This window comes from Colossoma macropomum, unplaced genomic scaffold, assembly GCF_904425465.1.
Source record: "Colossoma macropomum unplaced genomic scaffold, Colossoma_macropomum, whole genome shotgun sequence".
NCBI lineage: Eukaryota > Metazoa > Chordata > Actinopteri > Characiformes > Serrasalmidae > Colossoma > Colossoma macropomum.
In genome coordinates this window covers 34,409,136-34,434,416 of record NW_023494791.1, presented here as the reverse complement: position 1 = coordinate 34,434,416, position 25,281 = coordinate 34,409,136, and the positions used below count along the sequence as shown (strand labels likewise).

At 38.0% G+C, this 25,281-nt stretch overlaps 1 protein-coding gene across 1 annotated transcript in view; it reads left to right on the top strand.

Moving 5' to 3' along the window:
* dclk2a (doublecortin-like kinase 2a) overlaps positions 1 to 25,281 on the top strand; it is an 86,427-nt gene that overhangs the window by 37,556 nt on the left and 23,590 nt on the right. Inside the window, exons 3-9 of the mRNA XM_036574910.1 lie at positions 1,945 to 2,074; positions 8,698 to 8,805; positions 10,981 to 11,037; positions 15,436 to 15,533; positions 19,572 to 19,656; positions 24,029 to 24,134; positions 24,760 to 24,817. Of these exons, the coding sequence (XP_036430803.1) occupies positions 1,945 to 2,074; positions 8,698 to 8,805; positions 10,981 to 11,037; positions 15,436 to 15,533; positions 19,572 to 19,656; positions 24,029 to 24,134; positions 24,760 to 24,817 (642 nt within the window). The remainder of the gene's footprint in view (positions 1 to 1,944; positions 2,075 to 8,697; positions 8,806 to 10,980; positions 11,038 to 15,435; positions 15,534 to 19,571; positions 19,657 to 24,028; positions 24,135 to 24,759; positions 24,818 to 25,281) is intronic.

Below are 25,281 nucleotides of genomic sequence, written 5' to 3'. Positions count from 1 at the left end.
CCTCTCCCAGTGCAGTGTGTGTGTATGTGTGTGTGTGTGTGTGTGTATGTGTGTGTGTGTGTGTGTTTGTTTGATTGAGCTCCACGTGAGGACCATCTGCCTCTTGTGCTGCCCAACTCTGAGAGTGGAGGAGTGGGTTGAACTCCTGATATCATTCGCCCACTACCGCTGACGAGTATATATGTGTGTGTATATATATATATATATATATATATATATGTACATTTCACAGTGCTTCTTCACCACCGCTCTGTTTTTTTGCCTTTTCTCTGATGTCCTGTATCACCCATGTAGGTGAGACTAAAATGGAGCACGCTAATCTTACTGGGCCGTCCATCACTGCCACACTGGGCAGCTCTCCTCTCTGTGGGATTCCCTCCTCCAGTAAAGTAAAATTAAAAAAAAAAAACCTGAGGCACACATTGCCTGGCAACAGCAGGGGTGGATCAGAGGCACAGCTTCCTGCATTCCCACTGAGCTGCATTCAGCTTCCAGCATCCGAAAGCTTTTGAAAGGACCCATATAATGGACAACCAATTTTCCATTGCTTTTTTGAAGAGTTTGTTAAAGTTTCACAACATATTGTTACATACACATAAACTACATGGCCAAAAGAATGTGGACACCCTTCCTAATTATTCAGCCACACCCATTGCTAACATGTGTATAAAATCAAGCACATAGCCATGCAACAAAACGTTAACAGTAGAATGGGCACTGAACAGTACAGTGAACCACAAGTCAGTTTGTGTAATTTCTGCTTGCTAGATCTGCCCTTGTCAACTGCAAGTGCTATTGTTGTGAAATGGAAGCATCTAGGAGCAACAGCAACTCAGCCAGCAGTAGACCATGCGGGCTTACAGAGCAAGGCCACTGAGTGCTAAGGCACACACAGCATAAAAATTGTTTATCTTCTGTGAAATCACTCACTACAGAGTTCTAAAATTGCCTCTGGAAGCAACATCAGAACAAGAGCTGTGCATCTAGAGCTACATGAAACATCTTTCCATGGCCAGACACAAGCTTAAGATGCCAAGCATTGGCTGTAGTGCTAACAGAAAAGTTTGGGGGAGGAGTGATAATAGTCTGGGCCTGTTTTTTCAGGGTTTGGGCTCGGCCCCTTAGTTCCAATGAAAAATAATGTTAAAGCTACAGCATACAAAAACAGCTTAGACAATTATATGCTTTCTACTTTGTGGCAGCAGCTTGGGGAAGGCCCTTTCCTGTTTAAGCATGACTTTGCCTTGTATGCGAAGCAAGACCCATAATATGGTTTGGCGGGTTTGGTGTTTAGGAACTGTAGTGGCCTGCACTGAGTCCTGACTTCAACCCCACTGAACACTGAAGACCTTTGAAACGTCGATTGTGACCCAGGGCTTCTCATCCAACATCAGTGCTTGAATAATCTGATTTGGAAAAAGACCCAACATTTTCTCCTTATCCTGACATCATATCTCAGTGTTTTATTCTCCATGACCTACTCTTTCTGCTGCAGCAGAGTTTCACTGCAGTATCGACATTGGCCGATATCGGTATCATGCCATCTTACCATTCATCCTACAGCACTTTAGCTCCACCCATTTTTCTTGAAGTTATGTGGAGTGCTGTTCCTGCAGTCTTAAACATCGCCATATGAGTAAAAGTAGAGACAGTAGTTACAGAAGTTTAGCCCTGCCCATTTATGCTGAAGTTATAAGGAGTGTTTTAGCCCGGACTGCTTTTTGATTGAGGGACAATACAGAGCAGCCAATCAGAACAGAGCTCCTTAAATATATTAGTTTTAGAGGCAAAATGAATTATGACTTTTTAGTGCACAAACTCTCACAATGTTGTAAGTGAACTGTAGGAAATTTGATCGGTTGATATAATTACATCATTACCACTCTTATAATATATACAGTAGCGCACATTTTTTCAACTTTTTTCCATTCTTTCTTTCTCTAGATCACATGTCTGCAGGATTTCTTCGGTGAGGACGATGTGTTCATCGCATGCGGACCGGAGAAGTACCGCTATGCACAGGATGATTTTGTGTTGGATCACAGCGGTAAGGCTTCAGAAGCCTTTCTGACTGGTAGGCCTGGCTAAACACTAACTTCATTGAACCTAGTGTCTCTGTAGCACCTTTCCCCATGCTCTTCCCCCACACTCACTTGTCATAGAAGGCAAGCTACTGTGGTCATGCAAAGAGTTCTTACTTTAGCACTACAGTCAAATTATCACATTACCAACAGCACAAATTCTTCTAGAATGTGTGTCCCTTAAAGGTTAATATGGCCATTATACCATTTGTAGAAAGTGTCTGTAAAGTGCAAAGGTCTTAGAACAGCTGAGAAAATTATATTTAAAGTATTTAGACAGTAATCAGTTATTGTCTTCCAAAGACACAAACATGTGAATAAACTGAATAAACTTATATGAATATTTATAATAACATATGATTTTATTGGAAATAAACCTGCCCATGCAATGGCTGGAGCTGCATCAAGGAGAAGAAGAACCAAACCTGTGTTCTCTTAACTAGTTCACAACAACTTTTTATAGGAGAATTCCACCCTCAAAATTTCTGCATAATTCAATGGATGAGATATAAACAAAGTCATGCACAGTGATTTGTGGTGAAAGCTTTGCTAACTTTGGCTTGGATTTCTTAACAGTGGTGGTGATAGGAGCCAAAGGTGTTGTTGTCCACAATGCAAATGTAGCCATTTTATTTACAATCCAAAACAATTTACATGTGCCTTCTGAGTTTGTATGTGGAATATTGATGAAGGTAAAATAAAGGTAAATAAAAAAAAAGGTTTCTTTTGTGTATATTGTCTTACAACACCCTGCATGCACCTCAACAACCACAGTGTCTCAGGCATCAGGAGGTGTATTCATAACTTTTTTTTATATAATGTAATATTATGTAATATTTTATGTGATGTAGGTTTTGGGGCATTAAAATCTTCAGACGTCTGGCTCCTCTCACCACCACTATGAACAATTCTGACTCTGTAAGTTTCTCTAGAACCAGACATCTCATGTCAAACCACTCGGACTGGCTTTATTTATGTCATAACATCTGAATTCTGCAGAATTTTTGTTAAATCTGTTGGATTTCTACTTTAAAGACAATAAATTCTTAAACAAAGGAAAGTAATTATACAGTTCGTTCTTAAATTCTGTTTCATCTTTGTCTTCATCTTGTTCTCATTATTGTTAATAATTATAGTTACTTATTAAATTATATCAATTGTATTGAGCAATGAAATTAAGGCAGATCCAAGAACGTTAAAACATCTTATCAACTCTAGTCTTATCATTCAGTTAATAATCTTAAACCTAATACTACTGTAAACTATAAAACTATTATGTAAGGTTTTTAGTTACAAGAGTGAGGAATGATGGGTCCTTTGATTTCAAGAGCTCTTAAACAGTTTTCTTGGCTGGGCTAAGACTTTTGCACCGTATTTTAAGTCCAGATGGACTTAATCATCACTGAACTCTGTGCACCACACAGTGACTCAAGTCTTCTGCAGGGGAAAGTACTTTCATTCTACTCACATTACAGCACATTCCATTCCTGTAGGCCGGTTCATTCACTGCCACTCAGAGGTCACTCCCACCTAAGTGAGCCCTCTTCAGTTGTGTGCGGTGGTGACTTCTCACAGGAAGTGACCGCCTTGGTGAAAATGCATTATCTATTGTTCTTCATAACTGCATGTTCCCTGGTCTACCACAGGGAGGACAGTCAGATCTGATGAGGGATCTTTTACCCCCCTGGAGTCCCAAAGCTCTAAATATAGATTTCAGAATACATCCTGTTTTGATAAGATGGTCTCAGCCCTTCTAGCATTAAACACACACTCTGCACTAACTCAATTCACTCTGCAGAGAATATAGTTCATCTGTTTGGCGTCTTCGTCCTACTTCTCCTCTCCCGCTCCACTTAGATAAAGTAGGACTTTTCCAAAAATATAAGGAAACGGTGTGCTTCCTCTTGACGGTAGCTATCAACTCACTTCCTTGTCTCAGTCACAGAAAGGTATTGAATTAGTGTGAGCGATTAAAGCTACTTTAGCGGAAAAAAGTGCTTCAGTGGAAATCAAATTTACAGAGCTTCTCCTGAACTGAAATGTAGTTGATCAGCCAAGACGTTTGGTGTCGGATGTTTTCTTTCGTTGGTTTTGCACTGGAGCTACAAGGCTAACATAGCCACCAAGTAATAGAAGCTTATACCCCAACAATTAGCATCTTGCAAGCTGCATATCTAAATCATTACATGCTTGTCTGAAACCGTGCAAAGTTGTTGAATGATTTCAAATAGACTTGCTTATGTGGTTTCTAACACTGTTTTGCATACTGTTTTCTATTAAAAATGCATTGCATAGCTAAAAACAGTAGTAAAAACTGTGTACTTTGTCACAAGGGATATAAACAGGTTTAAACTGTTTGAGATTACTTAACTTACATGCATTGATTCAGGCATGCAGTTTGCACAATTCTAATTGATGAAGAGCAAGTTTCCTTTACTTGTTAGCTACATTAGCCTCATAGAGAAGAAGCAAAACTTTGAACACAAAACATGTCTTGGCTGATCGACCACAATTGAGGTTAGGGAAAAATTTAAATGTTTGCTTTAAAGAGGCTGTTGACATATTTTGTTAATCTTTTTTTGCGTTTATAGGGTCTTGCTTCTGTAAAGAATAATGTTGGTCATTGATTGAGAAAAATCAAAGTTTCTTTTATGCTTGGCCAACAGTGAGCGAGCTAGCTGGCATTTTAATAAACACCTGTTAACTGTGGTAAAATGTCTGTAATGCGTGCCTTTAATAAAACATGTGTCTGCAGTGTTTACTTTCCAAAAGATCATTTTCATGATTTCACACAAATGAAACAGGGCTTTGGACATCAGTTTGTTGACAGAGCTGTTCCTGCACTTGCTCTCTCTCTCTCCTTTCTCTCTGCCACTGGTGTCTGAGTTGGCAGAGTGTGCAAGTAAATTAAGTTCTTTCTGCTTAGTTTGTTGACCATATGATTTGTTGCTTGTCATAGACACAGTACAATACTTTAGCAAATGCTAACAGTGTTTGGATGATTAGCCACTTCCTACCTGCATTGGCCTCTAAAACCCATTACTGTGGCTATTGTTACTCCCGTTTGAACATAATTTTATGTCCATAATCTCATACACCACAGAGTTTCAAAGTCTGACTTCTGCCAGAAAATAAAAGCTTAAACAAATGAAAAAAAGCCCACAGCCATGGAATTGTTCACACTGCTGTGGCTACACCACTGTCAATCCCCATGCAGTATGTACCACCCACACAGTCCTGATCAGGCAGAAAAGTTGAGTTTTTTTAGCTTTGCATGCAAACATCTTTAAGATCATTGAGATTTATGATTTACAATTGACTTGCCAGTCCCTTTAAGTCCATGTTATGTGTTAGAGCATGAATTCAGTGTGTACAACTATGTCCAACAAAGACTGTGACGCAGGTACAATGTACATGACTGAAACTGAAAAATACTCTCCTCTACTCCATCTGTATTCAAAAAGGCAAGAAAGACAGTGCTCACAAATTACTGTTCTGTCGTCGTATTGCTGCCTCTGACCTACTTCTAGCAGAGTTGTGTTCTTATTGTTACTGCAATAGCCTATGTAGTTCACTTGACTTGATCTAAATCAGTGAGCTTCCCTCATCTCTCTTCCACCTTCCCAGCTGCAGTGCGTTTAAACAGTGGGGCTAATAGAGCCTGTATGAAGGGTTTTCATGCATAGTGAGACTATCAGGGGTCGACTGAACTCCTACAGTGATAAACTGAATCTAATTTGCGTCTGAAGTTACTTTAGCTGCACTGTATGAGCCTGTGGGGCCACTGATGCTATAAAGATCCCGCTGGCTCTGGACAGGCAGGTTAATGATGCCTCTGCAGGACCCAGGACTCCTGCACAATGTCTACACACACACACACACACACATAAACATTACTGTTTCCCTTATTACTGTGTGTGGAGCCATCTGGTTTCCAGTTATCATGACATTAGTTCTAATGTTTATAGAATCCAGACCCAGATTGTTTATATGTTTGTGTGTACCTGTGTGTGTTCATGTGAGACTACAAAAAGGAATTTGAGATCTAGACATGTGCCAATATCCGATAATAAGATATATGATGATATTCAACACATTATTCCGCAACTCGCAGAGATTATTTTTTTTTGGCCGTGTAGAGTAGCTCTGGTTTCACAGGATCCCACTGTGCTGTCACTTCGTGGTCCAAGCATCATTTGATGTTTGTACAGCTGATTTAGTTTGTTATTGATCTTAACACCATAAAAGCTCATAGTAAAGGTTGAAGTGCTATCCTTATAGCACTTATACTCTATGCTGTTTAGGTAGATCATGTGTCTACCACCTTAAAACATAGGGGAATCCAAAGACATGATGCCTATTGAGATTGTTGAAAAAAGAATTCCAAAACATAGACTGCTGTGCCATTACATAAAGAGCTATCAGGGAAGTTTTTAAAAGACGGAAATCCCCAAAATGTGTAATCACCAACGCGTTATCGCTATTAAAATATGACGTTCAGAACACAATATGTATGTACATGTGTGATCTTATACATGTTGGGTTTTTAATAAAGTATTGTGGTATTGTAAACTGTGGTAAAAAATTATATAACTATCATGATATTAAATTTTTATAGTGGCACATGCCTAGATACTAAAGACACTGTTTTGAATAAAAGTGCATATCATCACTGTCATTTCAGAACCTTTTTTGGCTTTTATTTTTTGCACTATTTAAAAATATTGGGCTACCCTTTACATTGTGTGACCATTTCATGGTGAAAGGACTAATGGAAATGGTCCAAACATGACCGGAAATAAAATACTGTTACATTAATACACATAATATTTGAAAATGTTATTATCTTTCTCCTATAAAGTCATCATTGCAGAGAAAAGATGTTTTGTTACAGTGATGATATGCTAGAATATGAACCCTTAAACCCTTAAAATCCCAGTCTTATTACATACTAAGGCTTATTATTCAGTATATACAGGGATTTTAATACAAACTGGTTGAGCTATTCCTAGGTTATAGAAGTGTGTAATAAAACTTTGGGCCTGCCAGTGAGGTCTGGCCATTTAAGGGGTTAAGGTTTTGTATATACAGTGAGATCTATAAGTATTTAAACAGTGACAACATTTTTGTAAATTTGCCTCTGTATATCATCACAATGAATTTGAAATGAGGCATTCAAGATGTGGCTAAAGCATAGAATTTCAGCTTTAATTCAAGGGGTTTAACAAAGATTTTGCATTAACTGTTTAGGAATTACAGCCATTTTTACATACTCACTCCATTTTCACAGGGTTAAAGGTGAGTGGACAAACTAAGATAATACAATGATTATTTTTATACGTAGATGCAAATCCTTTGCAGTCAGTGACTGTGTGGAAGTGCAGAACCCATGAGCATCACTAAAGTTTCCTCCCTTATGGTGCTTTGCCTGGCCTTTACCTCTTGCCTATGGGTCATTCTGCCTTCAGTTTTGTCCTCAGTAAGTAAAAAGCAGTGCCCAAATGGACTGAGGTCAGCTGACTGACTTGGTCATTTAAGAACATTACATTTCTTTGCCTTAAGAAGCTAATTGGTTGCTTTCGCAGTATTTTTTTGATCATTATTAATGTGTACTGTGAAGCAACGTCCTATCAGTTTTGCTGCATTTAACCGAATCTGAGCAGAATGTATAGCTGTATACAATTCCTAATTCACCCTGCTACTTCTATCAGCATTTACATCATCAACAAACACCAGTGACTGGTGATTGTGTTCCATTGGCAGTCATGCATGCCCATGCCATAAAACTGCCTCCACAGTGTTTGGCAGATGATGTGGAATACTTCAGATCATGAGCCATTCCTTTTCTTCTCCATATTCTTCTTTTCCCTTGATTCTGGTACAAATTATTCTTGGTTTCATCGGTCCAAAGAATCTTGTTCCAAAACTGGGCATGCTTTTTATACGTTTTCTAACAAAGTCTAATCTGGTCTTTTTGTTTTTGAGTGTTACCAGTGGTTTGCATCTTGAGGTCTTTATGTTAATGAAGGCTTCTCTTGTTTATAGTGTTTGACAATGATACACCAACCTTCTCTAAAATGTCCTTCACTTGGAATCAATTTCAGACCTTTTATCTCCTTAATTTGTCATGAAACAATGAGGGAACAGGTCACATGTGGCCATGAAACAGTCAACTGTCCCATTATGTTTGAACCTGTGAAAATAAGTGTTATATAAAAATGTCTGTAATTCCTAAACGAGTTAACGTAATATTTTTGTTAAACACCTTGAATTAAAGTTGAAAGTCTACGCTTCAATCACATCTTGATTTCTTCATTTCAAGTCCGCTGTGGTGGTGTACAGAGGCAAAATTACAAAAATAGTGTCACTGTCCAAATACTTATGGACTTGACTGTATTTTCAGTCTGTTCACATGCTTGATTTATTGCTACATTTTATCTCTGAATGCAGTTTGGATTTGTGTTTCAGTGTTTTGAAACCACATCCATTGCTTGTGTCACCAGCTTCTAATTATCTGCTATGAAGCCACTAACTGAAACTGAAATTAGGATTACCGTCCAGCATAATGTACTTCACACGTTCTTCTCCACTGAGTGATTTTATGTGTGTGTTACAGAATGCCATGTGCTGAAGTCCTCCTATGCTTCTCGTTCCACTACTCCAGTGAGATCCAGTGGCAGTAAGAGTCCAGGAACAACACGTCGCAACAAATCACCCGGGACAGGTAAGTGCTTTATTATTATAATATACCCCAAATACACAGATGAGCCACAACATTATGCTCGATATGCTTTTGGTTCTCTGAATGCAGTCAAAAAGGCTTAGACTCACTGAGGCATGGACTCTACAAGACATATGAAGGTGCCCTGTGGTATCTTGCACCAAGATGTTAGATCTTTAAGTACTGTAAGTCAGTGGTAAGTGTAAGGGGTAGGTAATCATGACTACTGAGCGGGAGCACCTCACAAGCCTTGTTTTTTCAGAGATGCTCTTACCCTGTCATCTGGCAATAACAATTTGGCCCTTGTTAAAGTCGCTCAGGTCTTCAAGCCTGCCCATTTCACCCACATCCAATACACTGAGTATAAGAACTGACTGTTTGCTTACTGTCTAATATATATTTAATGTATACATATATACATATGGTACATATATGTGTGTGTGTATATATATATATATATATATATATATATATATATATATATATATATATAGGTGGCTATAGCAAATCATACAATGAAAACTGATGAGAGCTTTTTACCTTAAATGTGACATAATCATGACAGTCAATATGCTAAGTGCGGGCTGTTAATTTAACCCCTAAATTACTACACATATGCACTTGGATGTAACATTTATAGTTTGTCTGAGTGTTCTTGTGCTTGATTTTATACATTAGTTCACAATAACTGGCCCAAAACACTTCCGACCCACTGGAAATCCTCCTGACTCCCCCAAATGTCTGCTCTGGCACTGACTAATACTGTTTAAAAACTTCAAAACTGTAGCCACTAGAAATGATCCAAACCTCCATATTAAATACTTTAAATATTTTGTATTCTGAATGAAAATTGAGTCGGGCCTCTCTAGGTGAGGCTGGGGGCTTCTTGTTTCTTCAGCCCTGGGATCTTTACCCAACAGTTTTATATTAGTGTGATCAGATACTTCAACAGAGAATTTGGAGTTCTAATAGGAAATTCCAACCACTCACTGGTCATCTTGGCAATGTGCCCAGGCAGTTATTTCCAGTTACACATGACCAGGATCCTTTCTAGGGACCTGTAACCTTGAAACCGAAAGCCACGTTAATGTTTAAAAAACATGTTTGAAATCACTGGTAAAATCTGACACACATCTCATATATAAAAAATATTTAAATATTTTTAAGCATTTGTTTCGATTAATGCACAAAAATGAGTTTTTTTCTTATTTTGACTATTGCACATGCACACACCTCCACAATGACAAAGGGTTTTCCACCCTACAGCTTTACCAGCAAGCCGATTGGCTCTTTTTATTGAATATCTTATGCTTACGCTGGCCAGTAGGTGTCTAGCTCAGATATACTGTGTTTATTTGATACTGTGGCAGGGATATCGATCTGGGGTCAACTTGTCTTTATCCATACATTGCTGATTATTAGAATGCAAAAAACAAAACAAGATCCTAGATCAGCACTCTATATTTTTGTGAATTTTGAGCTATATGGGCTCTGATCTGCCTCTTTGTCTAGACATGACATGTGATTCACCATTAATTAATGAAGATATGACATTTCTGTTTCATATTGGGTTCCATAAAATCATTTACCATAACTTCAGGCCAAAAAGCCAAAAGAATACAGCAAAAAAGCTACAGTTGTGGAGATCAGCGTGATTGTGTGGAAGCCACTGTATTGTGTTTTAAATTAAATGTCACAAAATGAAATATATTAACAAAGCAACAGTCAGGGTGCATACAATTGTGTTTCCGTGCTCTGCTGCCAAACACTGTCAAGCTGTGAATTATACACTGTTAAAATCTTTGGGTGACCACCCCCTGTGCACATTAAGGAGATGAATTTTCACAAGTCCAATAACTCTTTCCAGGCCTCTTGTGTGACATTCCAATAATTTGTAAGCTCAAATGATGTGGCGTTTGCATAAAATGTGTTCCTTTGAAATAATGTGACACAAATTGTGTTTCACAAAGTGTTTATGTCAGTGGGGCTTCGGGATTTTGGCAGTCAATTGCATGCTGGTTTCCTGAATAAATACCCAGTCCTGGGTTTAGCAAGATGTATTTTGAAATGTTTTCCTTTCTTTCTCCCAGCCTTTTTCTCACTCGCTGTATCTTTCTCTGTTTGTCTCTCTCTATCTATATCTCCCCCTATCTCTCTTCCCTGGCCTCACCCTGTCAGTCAGGAGAACTGCTGGACACTTTTCCACTAGCAGTCAGTCTCCAGTCAAATCTCCAGGTAGGTTTGTAATTACATTGTCACCATGCCATTTTTAATTCATAGGCCAATTCTATACAAATGTGAACTATTGAAGTGATAGTTTGGAGATGTACATATAAATGTACATATATAAATGTAAAACTACTTATTTCCCCCTTACCAAGTATAGTAGATCAGACAAAACATGTTTAGTTTCCTGTATTTGTTTTCAAATCATGCAATTTGTCCAGGGGTGCCAAAATGTTTGCACATGACTGTAAATATCAAGCGTCTCCAAAAATGTATGGTGTTATAAAACAGTGCTTCTCAGCCTTGATATACAAGATTTTTGCCCAAAAAGTCACATAGGCTTATATTTACATATTTTTTTGAATGACTTTTCTATAAAATCCCCCAGGTCAGTGAAATCATATTCCTGGCCAGTGTAATTGCATTCAAGGCCAGTGAATCACATTGCAGGCCAGTGAATGACATTCCATGCCAGTGAAATCTAATTCCAGGCCAGTGAATTCACAATCCAGGCCACTAAAATCACATTCCAGGTCAGTGAAATTGCATTTCTTGCCATTGAAATCACATCCCAGGCCAGTGAAATCACATTCTAGGCCAGTGAAATCACATTCCAGGCCAGTGAAATGGCATTCCAGGCCTTTGACTTCACATCCCAGGCCAGTGAAATGTCACGTGAAAATGCATAGCAGGCCAGCAAAATGGGGAGTGGCTGCATAAATGAAAGTGTGTGTGCACAGGGTTGAGGCAAAGAAAGTTTCTAACTAGCACAAGAGACTGCAGTGTGCACCTTTGCTTAGCCAAGCAGCTAAACTAGCAGTTTATATTAGTAATACATGCATAAACATTACACAATCTTTATCCTGGAGAGCTCCCTCATTTGTTTTGTTTTTGTGAAAGCCTGGCATCTGAAGTAGACCACAGAGAGAATCAGACAATTTATTTCTGTCTGTTACCATTGAAAGTCGATATATTGCTTCATTTAGAGTGGCACAGTTTCTGTAGAGCTGCTGGATGCTTGGAAATATTCCTTTACATTTAAATACAGAATAAATAGGTTGTTAATAAATAGGTTGTTGCCAAAATAGGTTGTTGTCTTTTATTTATGGTTAGCAATGTCATGTTCTTCCATGCATTTGGCAGCCGTTGCTGGCCTAAAATATGCTAGGAGCCGTTGTGGAGGTAGCTCTAAACATTTGAATGGACTTTTTGAATTCTTTGAATTTTAAAGAGTCAAATTTTAGACCATTGTTGCTAAATTAGTGGCTATAAGCTTCCACTGTTTGTTAGCTACATTAAACTTGTACCTCCAGTGCAAAACTGAACCAAATTTGGACACCAAACATGTCTTGGCTGATCAGCTATATTTTGGGTAAGGGGAACGTATTTGATTTTTCAGGCCTCTAAATGAGCAAACTGACATTTAAAGACAGTGAGAGTTCCACAAGAATGTTGCAAAAAAAAGTTCTCTGTTCACTCTCACGATGTGACCTTGCGGCAAGTGTGCTGCCAGTTTTGAAGTGAGCTGTAAGTGACCTCTGACCTCAAATCATGGCATTCAATCAAGCTAAGAGCCAGCGAGAACAGAGCTATTTAAAACCAGCTCTCTGGCACCTGCCCAAACTGCAGCACACATGCCTTCTAATCTGAGGCACTCCAATTGGATGAATACGCTATATACAGGCATCTTCATCAGCCTTCTGCTTAGGCTGGCTAATGCAGCATTAACGATCAGTCTTCATGGCCCAGTCGACCTGGAGGGCATGGCTAGGCAGCTTGAAGCATGTGCCTGAAGAGGAAAAGTGATTTAGTCACTGCAGTCAAAACAACCAGCGTGGAAAAGCCAGAGCTGCTTTTCTCAGAGTTAAACTCCTGCTGAGTCTGACGCAGATTACCTGTAGAGAGATGTTAGCAAGAGTCTGAGACATCTTTCTGTTTGAATGGCAGCTGACCACTTAACCTGTGTGAAGGAAAGTTTTGTGAAGACAGTTTCTCTGCTTTGGCTTGCTGTTCTAGCTTGCATTGTGCAGGTATATGTTTATTGAAGATTGACTGAAGCATATTAAGCACAGTGTCTGAGATTCAGATTTCACAAATACAGTTTATAAATCTGTTTGGCTGACCCGCATTGGAAGCCATTGTTAAATGCTTGATATACACATATACTGATATGGTCAATACTGATAACCTATAATATTGGCTGATAGATAAATATAAAACAAAAACAAAACTGAATATTTTAGCCCTGGAAGTGGGATCACATTCCAGGTAAGTGAAATTGTATTTCATGCGGGTGAAACCACATTCCAGGCCAGTTAAATTGCATTCTAGGTCAATGAAATCACATTCCAAAGAAAGTCTCTAACTAGCGTGAGAGACTGCAGTGTGCACCATTGCTTAGCCAAGCAGCTATACTATTAGTTTATATCCATAATACATGTATAAACATTACACAACCTTTATGCTGCAGTGTTCCTACATTTAGAATATTTTGTTTGTCAGAAAGACAGAAAATATTTTAGCACTGGAAATGGGGCTACCCAAAATTCTTTACAGTGTTGGTTTCTGTTAAATTACCTGTTTTTTTTAAGTTCTCATCATAGAAAAAGCCACATTAGCAAAAATGGAAAGAACTGAAAGAGGATGCTAATTATTGACACTTTCTCAGCTAAAACTGCAGGTTCTTGATGAAACTATTCGTTGAACATGTTTATGTTCTGTTGCTGCTTTATAAAAGCTTTGTGTCATACCTAACCACACCATTCAACCATCGTAAAATCACTGTAATGTGCAGCATTGAGTGGCTGATTACTATTACATCCTAATCTGGGTCATTATAGAGGAAACTTTGTAATTGGTTCCAGTTTGCCTTCAATGAACTGAAGGTTGCTGTTGCTTTGTGTGTGTGACGATGCCTCACGATGAGCAATCTGAACTGCTCCTGTCTCTCCTTGTCTAGTTAAGAGCATGCAGATTAGGATGGAAACTTACTCTGGCAGCAGGAATTGTCTGACCTTGCAGCAATCCATGACACACATGCAAACACACACTCACACACAGACGCAGACACATACACACACACACACACACACACACACACACACACACACACACACGAAAAAAACAAATACAGAACCATGAACACACAAAGAACTATTTGTCTGCTTAAACTGTTCTTCTTTCTTAAACTGTTCTGTCATAATATGTTGCACAGCTTATCAACATTATTTACAATATTAACCCATTTATTTCAATTTGTTTCTTTAAAGAAACACACTCTAATTATCTGCAACTCTAAAACTCTAATTCTGTGAAATACACTGCTGTGCATTTGCTCTTAATGTTGTCTGAGAGCAGTTTTAAAAATGTACTCTCACATAATCTCACATTTTTAAGAGTGTAGGAAGCCAAGTATTTTATAGCAGCCATACAGCTGTCGTAACTGTCCTCAAATGATCACTATAATGAGAGAATGGATTACTTGAATGACAGAAATGACTTGTCAAAGTCCAGTTTCCAGTTTCCCAAAAGCACCTTAGTGCTATGTTGCATTATGTAAGATAATTGTTTGAACTGATAGAAGCAGTATGAAAAGGAAGAAACAAAAAGGAAGTCAAAAGGAAGAAACACACTAAAAATAGAGTTGACGCGTAGCTGCAAGCCGCCCTGTAAGGCGTGAAATTACAAACTAGACGTGTCTGGTTGGATTACATGGGAGTTTTCTGACTATGTTATACACTTTTACATATGGTTGCATACACAGACTCAAAAAGAAGGTCCAGCTTAATGTTTAGTTCTTAAATGCATAATCAACATTACACTGATGAAGACATGAGGACAATAGTATATAATTTACTTACCTTCTTGAAAGACATGCCCTTCACAAAGTTTTGACTCAGATTCAATCATCAGATTCAACCGCTCATTGAAGGAGTCCAAAGCGCAGTTGACATTACAACATGTCACTCTAACGCTAGGTTGGTCATATTTATTATCTTGTAAATCTGTGGTTAAGCTATCAGTCAAGATTGGTTAACACCGCAAGGATTCCCAATGGTTGTATGATGTACTTGCGTAATGCATGCTGGGTAGTGAGAGAACATTCATGAAGACATTCAAAAGAATGAAAATGATATAAAATTGTGAATTCTGTCTAACCAGTGAGGCTGAAGGTGGTAATGCTGCACTATAGAATACTGCATAACACAATAAACAGCATATTAAATGGTAGTTTTAAGCTGGAGTGCCCTTGTAAACATTTTTATATAGATGCAACTCAGATTTGGCTTCTTTCCTCCCTCCTTGTTCATGAAGTGTTAATACTCCAGGTAATATCTCTCTCTCTCTCTCTCTCTCTCTCTCTGTCTCTCTCTCTCTCTATCGCTCTCTCTTGCTTTCTCTTCATAGTAAATGGAATTCCCAGCACCGGTTCAATCTCCACCCCCAAATCCGCCAAGTCCTCCAGCTCCTCCCCCACCAGCCCCCACAGCATGCGCAACTTCAAGGTAGGAGCCCGTTGGCATGGCAACAGGCCTGCCTGTGGTGCCTGCAGTTTTTGGGCAGTGTGTCGAGACTCTTGCTACAGAATTAGGTTGACTATTTCAGAAAAACAAAAGATGCATACAAAGCACGAAGAGGCAGACAGAAGGCATGTGTAGCCTAAAACTACTAATCACTCTCGCCATGAGGAGAAATGGGATTTTCCAGGACAGTATAATATTGTTAAAACTCAATTATTAAAACATTATCAGCCAACATCATTGTCACCTGCCCCCTTATATCAGTGGGGTGGTACCCCTCATATCACTCGAGTGGTCCTTCAAGGGTATGTCTTCAGTGCCTTGTGTTGTGGAACATAATTCTATCATATTCGGTTGCAGTAATATTTTTTAAGTTGTATTCACTCCATACACTCAGTCTTGAATTTTTCTATTTAATATACACTATATGGACAAAAGTATTGGGACACCTACACGTTACACCCATAGGAGATTTTATGACATCCCATTCTAAATCCACAGGCAATAATATGGTGTTGGTTATTGGCTCGCAATCTCTGTCCCAGGTCATCCCAAAGGTGTTCGATAGGGTTGAGGTCAGGGCTCTGTGTGGGCCAGTCAAGTTCTTCCACACCAAACTCACTCAACCATGTCTTTATGAACCTTGCTTTGGGCTCAGTCGTGCTGGAACAGAAAAGGGACTTCCCCAAACTGTTCCCACAAAGTTGGAAAAATACAACTGTCCAAAATGTCTTGGTATGCTGAAGCATTAAGATTTCCCTTCACTCGAACTAAAGGGTCTAGGCCGAAAAACAAACCCACATCATTATCCCTCCTCCACCAAACTTTACAGTTGGCTCAATGGTCAGGCAGGTAATGTTCTCCTGGCATTTGCCAAACCCAGATTCGTCCATCAGACTGCCAGACAGAGTCAGCACTCAGTGGCCCCACTCTGTGAGTTTGCATGGTCTACCGCTTTGTGGCTAAGCTGTTGTTGCTCCTCGAGCATTCCATTTCACAATAATAGCTCTTACAGTTCACAGAGGCAGATCTAGCAGGACAGACATTTCATAAACTGACTTACGGCAGACGTGGCATCCTTTGACAGTGTCATGTTTAAAGTCGCTGAGCTCATCAGTCAGACTCATTCTACTGCCAGTGTTTGTCTATCGAAACTGCATGGCTGTGTGCTTAATTAGCAGTGGGTATGGCTGAAACACCTTTTAGCAGTGGGTATGGCTGAAACACCTGAACTCAATAATTAGGAGGGGTGTTCCAATACTTTTGTCTATATTGTGTAGTTAAGTTATGAACAAAGCACAAACATGTACCTTTATTCTGTAGAAGTAAATGTAGTTTACATCTTTTAAGGTACACAACTGAACCTTAAGGACCATGTTGTGCCTTTTAACAGTGTTTAACATTGTTTGTTCCTCAGGGGGATTAAAATGAACCTCAACAGTACTATTTTTTTCTGACAGTGTGGGATAAGATGCCCCCCTAGCATCATTGTCATCCAGACAAATTGTTTTACAGAATGTAAAAAAAAACATTGACAGAATGTCATTTATATGTCAAATAATTTCTGGTTTTTGAACTTAAAAAAAAATATATAATATAATATATAATATATAATTAATCAATATACAGCACTAAAAATAATATGTAATTGAGACCTCTTTCAGTTTATGTCTTCATTGATGTCACATTTTAAAATGCTTTGAAAAGGACAAATTACAGCAGAATAGAAACACTCTATATATCCATTTTGTCTATTAATTAAGTAGCTATTGTAAATTGCTTAATTATTTAATGGTGTTATGTAGCTAACAATTGCTATAACTATAGCTAGCATGTAATGCTAATTCTACCTGGTGAAACTACAGTGAACAACATTGTGCTTTTAAGATGAAAACTAAGTAATTTGTGGGCAGCATGCTAAAGGGGGCCTTTTGCTCCATGTCTGGGGGGACTCCTTTCCCCAAAGGTTTAACTTTTAACCCTTTAACCCTTTTTACTCTCAAAATTTTAGTACTGTCTCCACAGCCCTGCACCCATAATCATATATTTTTGCTGTGTATAACTTTTCAAGTACAACAGTATAAATACATAGATCACTATTATTCAATGACCAAAAAATATATAATTAATCCCAGGAATTTTGTCATCCGGATTTCAGCATTTCAGAATTTAGTAGACCATAGCCATCCAGTAAACATATCAAGATCAGATTTGGCACTATCATATGATCAGGAGAGAAAATATGGTGGGTGGGGGGCATCTTACCCAAGGGGCTATCATAGCTTTTGGCTAGTACATTAAATCAGGGCACTTCTTTAGGAAGTGATTCTATCTATCTAGATAGATAGAATCGTTTGTAGATAGATTTATGTGTTTGTAATAGAGCTGCAATACAGGTCTTCTGTTGCTGTTGTGGGTACCATCTTGGTTTGAGGAGAGCAGCAGTTTCTAAGCTTTTTTTAACAATGGGGAAGCCATGTTGCTATAAGCAGAGGAGGAAACTACAGTTTCAGGATATTTTAACCTGAAAGTGAGGTTGCATAACCATGTTAATAATGCTGAGAATGATATAACCCTGAAAGGTGTTACATAAAAAGCCACCTCAGATTTCTAGAAGTCTCTGGAATTCAATGAATTATTCCTTATATTCTACCATTAGCATCCTTGTAACAGTGAAGATTTGGTAGAATGAGTAACCAGATGGGGGGCTACCTGTCATAATGGTTCTTTGCACATTGTTTTAAAACTTTCAAGCTTATTTTAGGCCAAGCACGCTGTTGACTTGGTTCTATAAATATCTTCCCACTTGCTTTTAGTTTAGTTGCAACAAGCGGATGAGAGGCCCCTTCTATCTTTCTGTGCAGGTGACTATGAACTATGGAGATTAAGTTTTATTTGTGTGTGTACAGGCTCAACTGGGGTGCTAACCAAACTTAGTGCTTCCATACCCTCAACACTGAAGCATATTGGCTTAGCAGAGAAAAAGCACCAGTGTGTCTGCAATAAATAATCAAATATCAAATCAAAATCTTAATGTTGAGTCTTAAACCCAGTGAGTCTCTGTACACACAGACGAGCCTGTCTGCTGCTGTTTGCTCCCATTGGCTTATTTAGCTTTAGGCCTTCCACATTTCACATTCTTATTCAAATAAGAAACAATTAGGGATGCACAGTGATATCTGTATAGCACTGCAACTAGCCAAGAAAAGGTACCACATCCTAAAGAAAAAAACTTGGGTTTTATCTCAAAAAGTAACCTCGTTGCTTTAAATTTAGATTTTGTTAAAATTCAGTTAATAAGTTGACAATGTAATCTCAGCTTCAGACACTCTGCCCACACACATGGGTCATTTAATTAGTAATTTTATTAATTACTAATACTATTACCAATTACTGTTAATACTAACAAATACTAATACCAATACTTTACTAATTACTAATACTAATACTAATTAATACTAATTTTACAAAAATTTGACTAACATGAAATATGTCTGTAGTGTATTTTTTTTTATTATTATTTTCAGTAATGCAGTTAGACAATCACTTCTCGCATCCCTGGCATCACATGTTTAAAAGTTTTGTCAAAATAGGCAGTCCTTCACCATGTAAATTAGAAAAAAGTACTGGACTTTCTGAAAATAGACAGAAGTCTGGGTTGCTTAACAAGAAAGAACATAATACACTGGTTATTGTTCTGTTTCCTTATGATATTCAATGTGATCAAATTTTAAGGCAGCATCATTCAGAGTGTTCATATCAGTGCATCCCTAATGTCATATAAGTGAAGGTGATATCCACACTGCAATAGAGTAAATTGCTTCACTTTTTGAAATTCATCATCAGCTATAGCAGATGACACTACTTTTACAGCATTAAAGTTCAGAGATATACAGTAAATTGGTGTCACAACAGCTTTGCTCATCATTTAGCACTAATTGCTTCAATTGCTTTTTTTTCATGGATGATAAAATAACTGGTTTATTTTTGGATGTTCAGTTTCTAATGGAGTCTCTCTCACAGATTCCTCCTCATCACTCTTCTGCCTCTAATGTGAACGGCTCCACAGAGCAGCCTCAGCAACACATGAATAACAGCAGCCCTGAAGGTACGAAGCCTCTCTCTCTTGATTTGGTCTTCTCTCTCTCTCTCTCACTCTCTCACTCTCTCTCTCTCTGTCTCTCACTGTCTCTCTCTCTCTTTCTCTCTCTCTCGCCTTTTCTCTCTCTCTTGCTCTTTTTCTTTCTCCTTGTTGCTCTCTCTCTCTCACTCTCTTGCTTTCTTGTTTTACTTCTCTTTCTCACTCTCTCAAACACTGTTTCTCTCTTACACACACACAAATTCATTTTTCTGTCTCTGTCTTACTCCCGCTCTTACTCTTTCTTTCCCTAATTCTTTTTCTTTCTCTGTTTCTCTCACACCTACTCTTTCTTTCTCTCTTCTCTCATTCACTCTCTGACTTTTTCTTCTTCTGTTTCTCTCTCCCTTTCTCTCTCTCGGTGTGTGTGTCTCTTACTCTTTCACTCTCTTCTCTCTCTCTCTCTCTCTCTCTCTCTCTCTCTCTCTCTCTGTCTGTCTGTCTTTCTCTCTCTATCTCTCTGTCTCTCTTTCCACACCCATCTTATAGACCTCTGATGCAGTGTACATATGTACATGGCATCATGCCCTTATTCGTAACTCTGGGTCTAAGCTGGGTTTCTCTATATGAACTAAATGTTTGAGTAGCTGGTGTTGCCATGCAGTAGCATAATAAAGGTTTGATAATAGACTTACATTCATGTGATGTCACTGATGTGCTCAGGATTGTTAGTTTAATTGTAGCATGTATGTAGCATTGTTTGGATTTCGGCTGTTAAATGACTTCTAATTCAGAGGATCCAGGACATGACAGCGCCGATTTTAGAAAACACCATTCATTTCTGTCATAGAGAAAAACAGCTTAAACCCGGAGTTCCTAATGTGGACTTGAGAGCCAACAACAGAATGACGCACTACTTCACAGTTCTATTCTCGTTCCCTTTCTGTTTATCTTATCCCTTTATTCTCTGCACCCTTTCTTCAGTGAAAAAAACGTGTTGCGTTGAATTTACTTTATTGAAATGTGTGCATCATTTCCACATGGATAGAATGTATTGTGTTAACACCATTATTGCTCAAAGTAAACAATAACAGATTTGTATAGATGTAATATGTTTTTTTTTTATGTAGAAGTGATGAATCAAGTAATTGCAGGGATTTTTCAGTGCCTGTTTGTCTGCTAGCAGTCCTGACCATGATCATGCTCACCTTCTGTTTATGTACGCATCGCATCCCCAAATGCCCTACAGTATTTGCAGGAACACTGCAGACTGTGGCTGTAGAAAGTGCTGACACATGTCACTCTGCACACTTACGTGAACACTGACCACTCTTGCACACGCTTACTCATGCACACTGTCATTACTCAGTGAAGTGTGTGGGTTTGTTGATCTCTCCACTTGGCTGGAGTGTCCTGATCACACAGACCTGTTTATTCAATCAATTCACAGAGATGCAGTAATAACAAGCAGAACTGATCAGGTCCAGGACTGGCCAAAAGTGACCAGTGAGAATGTTTGATTTGGCCTACCTCTATCCCTTCTTCCAATGAGAAAACAAACATATTGTGTTTTATAGACTGTATTAAATACATTCTTATTTCCCTTATTACTTTTTTTGAAGTGTGTTAGTAACAAAATATACTGTAAAACAATGTTTAAAAAGTCATCTCAACTTAAAGTTTTATGGTAACTTTAATGGTACACAGAGTTTCTTGAGTTAACTCAACTTCAAAGAGTTCACCCAGTGTTCAACTTACACTTGTTAGTTTAGACCAGGTTAAGTAAACAATCTACACAGTTGATCCACTAGCTGGAACTCTTTCTATCACACAATGCTATGAGGCATTTCCTGCTTTTGGACTCCTATTTGAAGTACAACTATTGCTACATGCAAGCTAAAACTGCTGCAAACTGAAATTATATCTGAAATATCCAGCACAAATTAGTAAACTTTGTCAAAAGTGATAGTTAAGTTGCTTTGGTAGTAGTTGCTAGTGTTGTTATGTACAACCCCAATTCCAAAAAAGCTGAGACTCTGTGTAAAATGTAAATAAATGTAAATAAAAACAGAATTCAATGATTTGCAAATCTCATAGACCCATATTTTATACACAGTAGAACATAGAACACATATCAGATGTTGAAAGTGTGACATTTTACCATTTCATGAAAAACATTAACTCATTTAGAACTTGATGGCAGTAACACATCTCAAAAAAGTTGGGACGGGGCAACAAAAGTCTGGAAAACTAAGTGGTACTAATAAAAAAACAACTGGAGGAGCAATTTGCAACTAACTCACATAACTGGGTATAAAAAGAGCATCTTAGAGAGGCGGAGTCTCACAAAAGCAAAGATAGGCAGAGGTTCATGTGGAACAATTTCAGAAAAATGTTCCTCAATGCCGCGACCGAGAAGGACAGCTTAGAACATGTGTGTGTGTGTGTGTGTGTGTGTGTGTGTGTTCCTCAATGTAAAATTGTGAAGACTTTGGATACCCCACCATCTACAGTACATAATATCATCAAAAGATTCAGAGAAACTGGAGAAATCCCTGTATGCAAGGGACAAGGCAGACAGTCAGTATTGGATGCTTGTGATCTTCAGGCCCTCATGTGGCACGCATTGAAAACAGGCATGATTCTGTACTGGAAATCACTGCATGGGCTCAGGAACACTTCCAGAAATCATTGTCTGTGAACATTCGTCATGCAATCCACAAATGCAAGTTAAAGCTGTGTCATGACACTGTGTCATCACGATCCAGAAACGCCGCCATCTTCTCTGGGCCAAAGCTCATTTAAAATGGACTAAGTCAAAATGGAAAACTGTTCTGTGGTCAGATGAATCAAAATTTTAAATGCTTTTTGGAAACCATGGATTCCTTGTCCTGCGGACTCAAGAGGAGAGGGACCATCCAGCTTGATATCAGCTCACAGTTCAAAAGCCTGCATCTCTGATGGTATGGGGTTGCATTTGTGTCTACGGCGTGGGGAGCTTACACATCTGGAAAGGCACTATCAATGCTGAACAGTATATAGAGGTTTTAGAACAACATACGCTCCCATCCAGACAACGTCTCTCTCAGGGAAGGCCTTGCGTATTTCAGAAAGACCATGCTAAACCACATACTGCATCCATCACAACAGCATGGCTTCACAGAGGAAGAGTCTGGGTGCTATTCACCAATAGAAAACATTTGGCTCATTATGAAACAAAAAATCCGGCAAAGAAGACCCAGGACTGTTGAGCAGCTAGAGTCTTCCATCAGACAAGAATTGGACAACATTCCTCTCTCAAAACTCCAGCAATTGGTCTCCTCACTTCCCAGACGTTTACAGACTGTTCTTAAAAGACAAGGGGATGCTACACAATGGTAGACACGATCCCTGTCCCAACTTTTTTAATGAGTTAATGTTTTTCATGAAATGGTAAAATGTCACACTTTCAACATCTGATATGTGTTCTATGTTCTATTGTGAATAAAATATAGGTCTTTGAGATTTGCAAATCATTGCAATCTGATTTTATTTCCATTTATTTACAGTTACACACAGCATCCCAACTTTTTTAGAATTGGGGTTATAATTGTGTATAATAAGTTATATACTTAAGTGTAGATAACTTAAGTTATTAAACGTCAGATAATACATTTGGAGAACAATGTAAGACAGATTGTGTCTTACAATGTTTTGAAACAGTGTAGTTGGGTGAAATTAAAAAAGCTGTGCAATAAGTTACTGTTTAAGTAGTCATTTCTTACAGTGTTTTACAAAATGCATTTATAAGAAACTTGATTTTAAACCTACCTATCTGTTTTATTTGTATACTCTAGAGTCTTTTTGGCCCTCAGCCCGCCACAAACATTGTACTTTGGCCCCTTCCAAAAGACAAAAAGCTTGGGCACCCCTGATTTAGTTATATTACAATTGAATACATTAAAAAATTAACTATTGTAGGAATTTAGTAATAAATTACACTCTTAAAAATATAGGTTCCAAAAAGAATTTTTTATATGATTCCAAAGCAGAACCACTTTTGGTTCCCTAAAAACTTTCAATAGATGGTTCTTTATAGAACCATTTTTGTAAAAGAATCTTTAAAGTTTGAAAGAACACTAGACGTTTCTAGGAAGAACCTATAAATTGATAGAGAACCTTTACATTATGTGAAGTGTCTTTGATCCCATTGAAGGTTCTCCACTTTCACAAATCTTAATAGTCGTTCCTTTATAGCATCACTCAAACAACACTTTGTGGCACCTTTTTTTAAGAGTATATAGTCAGAACATTCGTTCTCATAGTAGTTTTTGCTGGTTTTGAGGCATGCCGTTTCCAAAGTATGAATAATGAAGAATAGTTATTGACATATAACGACGTGCAATGTGTTTTTTTTCTCTAGTTAATGGCAATAAAAACCTGACGGGCTCCAGTGTTTTGGACAAGTACAAAGTTGGAAAGGTTATCGGTGATGGAAACTTTGCAGTGGTAAAGGAATGTGTAGAACGGTAAGTTGATAATTTCTTACAAAAAGCACTACGATTAGAAAATCTTTACTCTACTTCATTCCTTTTAGAGTAGTTTCTTCTATTGAATCAGTAGATTCAATGCTCAGTAAATTATTTAATTGATTCAACTATTTCATTGCTTCACACCGTTTCAATCTGTTTCTCTATGTCACTGCATTCTATTTCTAACACTTTTAGATGGAGAAGCACAGAGAACTCAAGCTCACTTGGCCAGAAGCTTTCAAGCTAAAAGTTAAACATTGATTTTATGCAAAACAAGTCGATAAGCTAAAAGTCATGATTCACGCAATAACCCAGGACCATGATGATGAAGAACTGGTTTATGTTTGTGGTTCTACGATAAAATTTTCAACGTAGTTCCACATCTTCTGGAAGCCAAAGGGGATAATCTAACCTGTTCTTCAAACATAAAAGGGATTTATATCTCCAAACAAGGAGAATTACCTTTCTGGCCTCTTTGAATGTATTGACAAACATGAAGTATTTGTTTTTGAACTCTAATTAAAATTAATTCATTCATTAATTAATTAATTAATTAAAAAACAGAAAATTTTGAGTTTCTAAGTTATTCCAGGAGATATCATTCCATCTTATCTTTCTCTAGGTCAACAGGAAAGGAGTTTGCCTTAAAGATCATCGACAAGAACAAATGTCGTGGCAAAGTAAGTCATCTCCTTCAGTATCTGTGGTGGGAGGGATAGATGTTTCCATTTTACAGTGATTTAGTTATAGTGGTATAGGATTAGGTAGCACTTTATTTGAAGGCCTAAGTTCGAAGGCATAAAAAATTTCCAGACCACTGATATTTGGTGCACAATACAACCAAATAATGGAATTATAATGATATTAAAGTGCCTTTACTTGGGATGATGCCTTATTACAGTGTTATAAATGATATAATTGACCATCAGTTTCATTTAAAGCCCTTATGTCAATGCAATGGCATTTACTGCATAGAACATATATACTATATAAATATATGCTACATTATATAAATACATTTGTAATGTACTACAGTAATATACTACATGATAAATGCATTTATAATGCATTTTGCATACAATGTTCATAGGAAGTGTTACCTCAGCTTCATTTAGTCCAATTTTAATTATAACTAGTACAAACT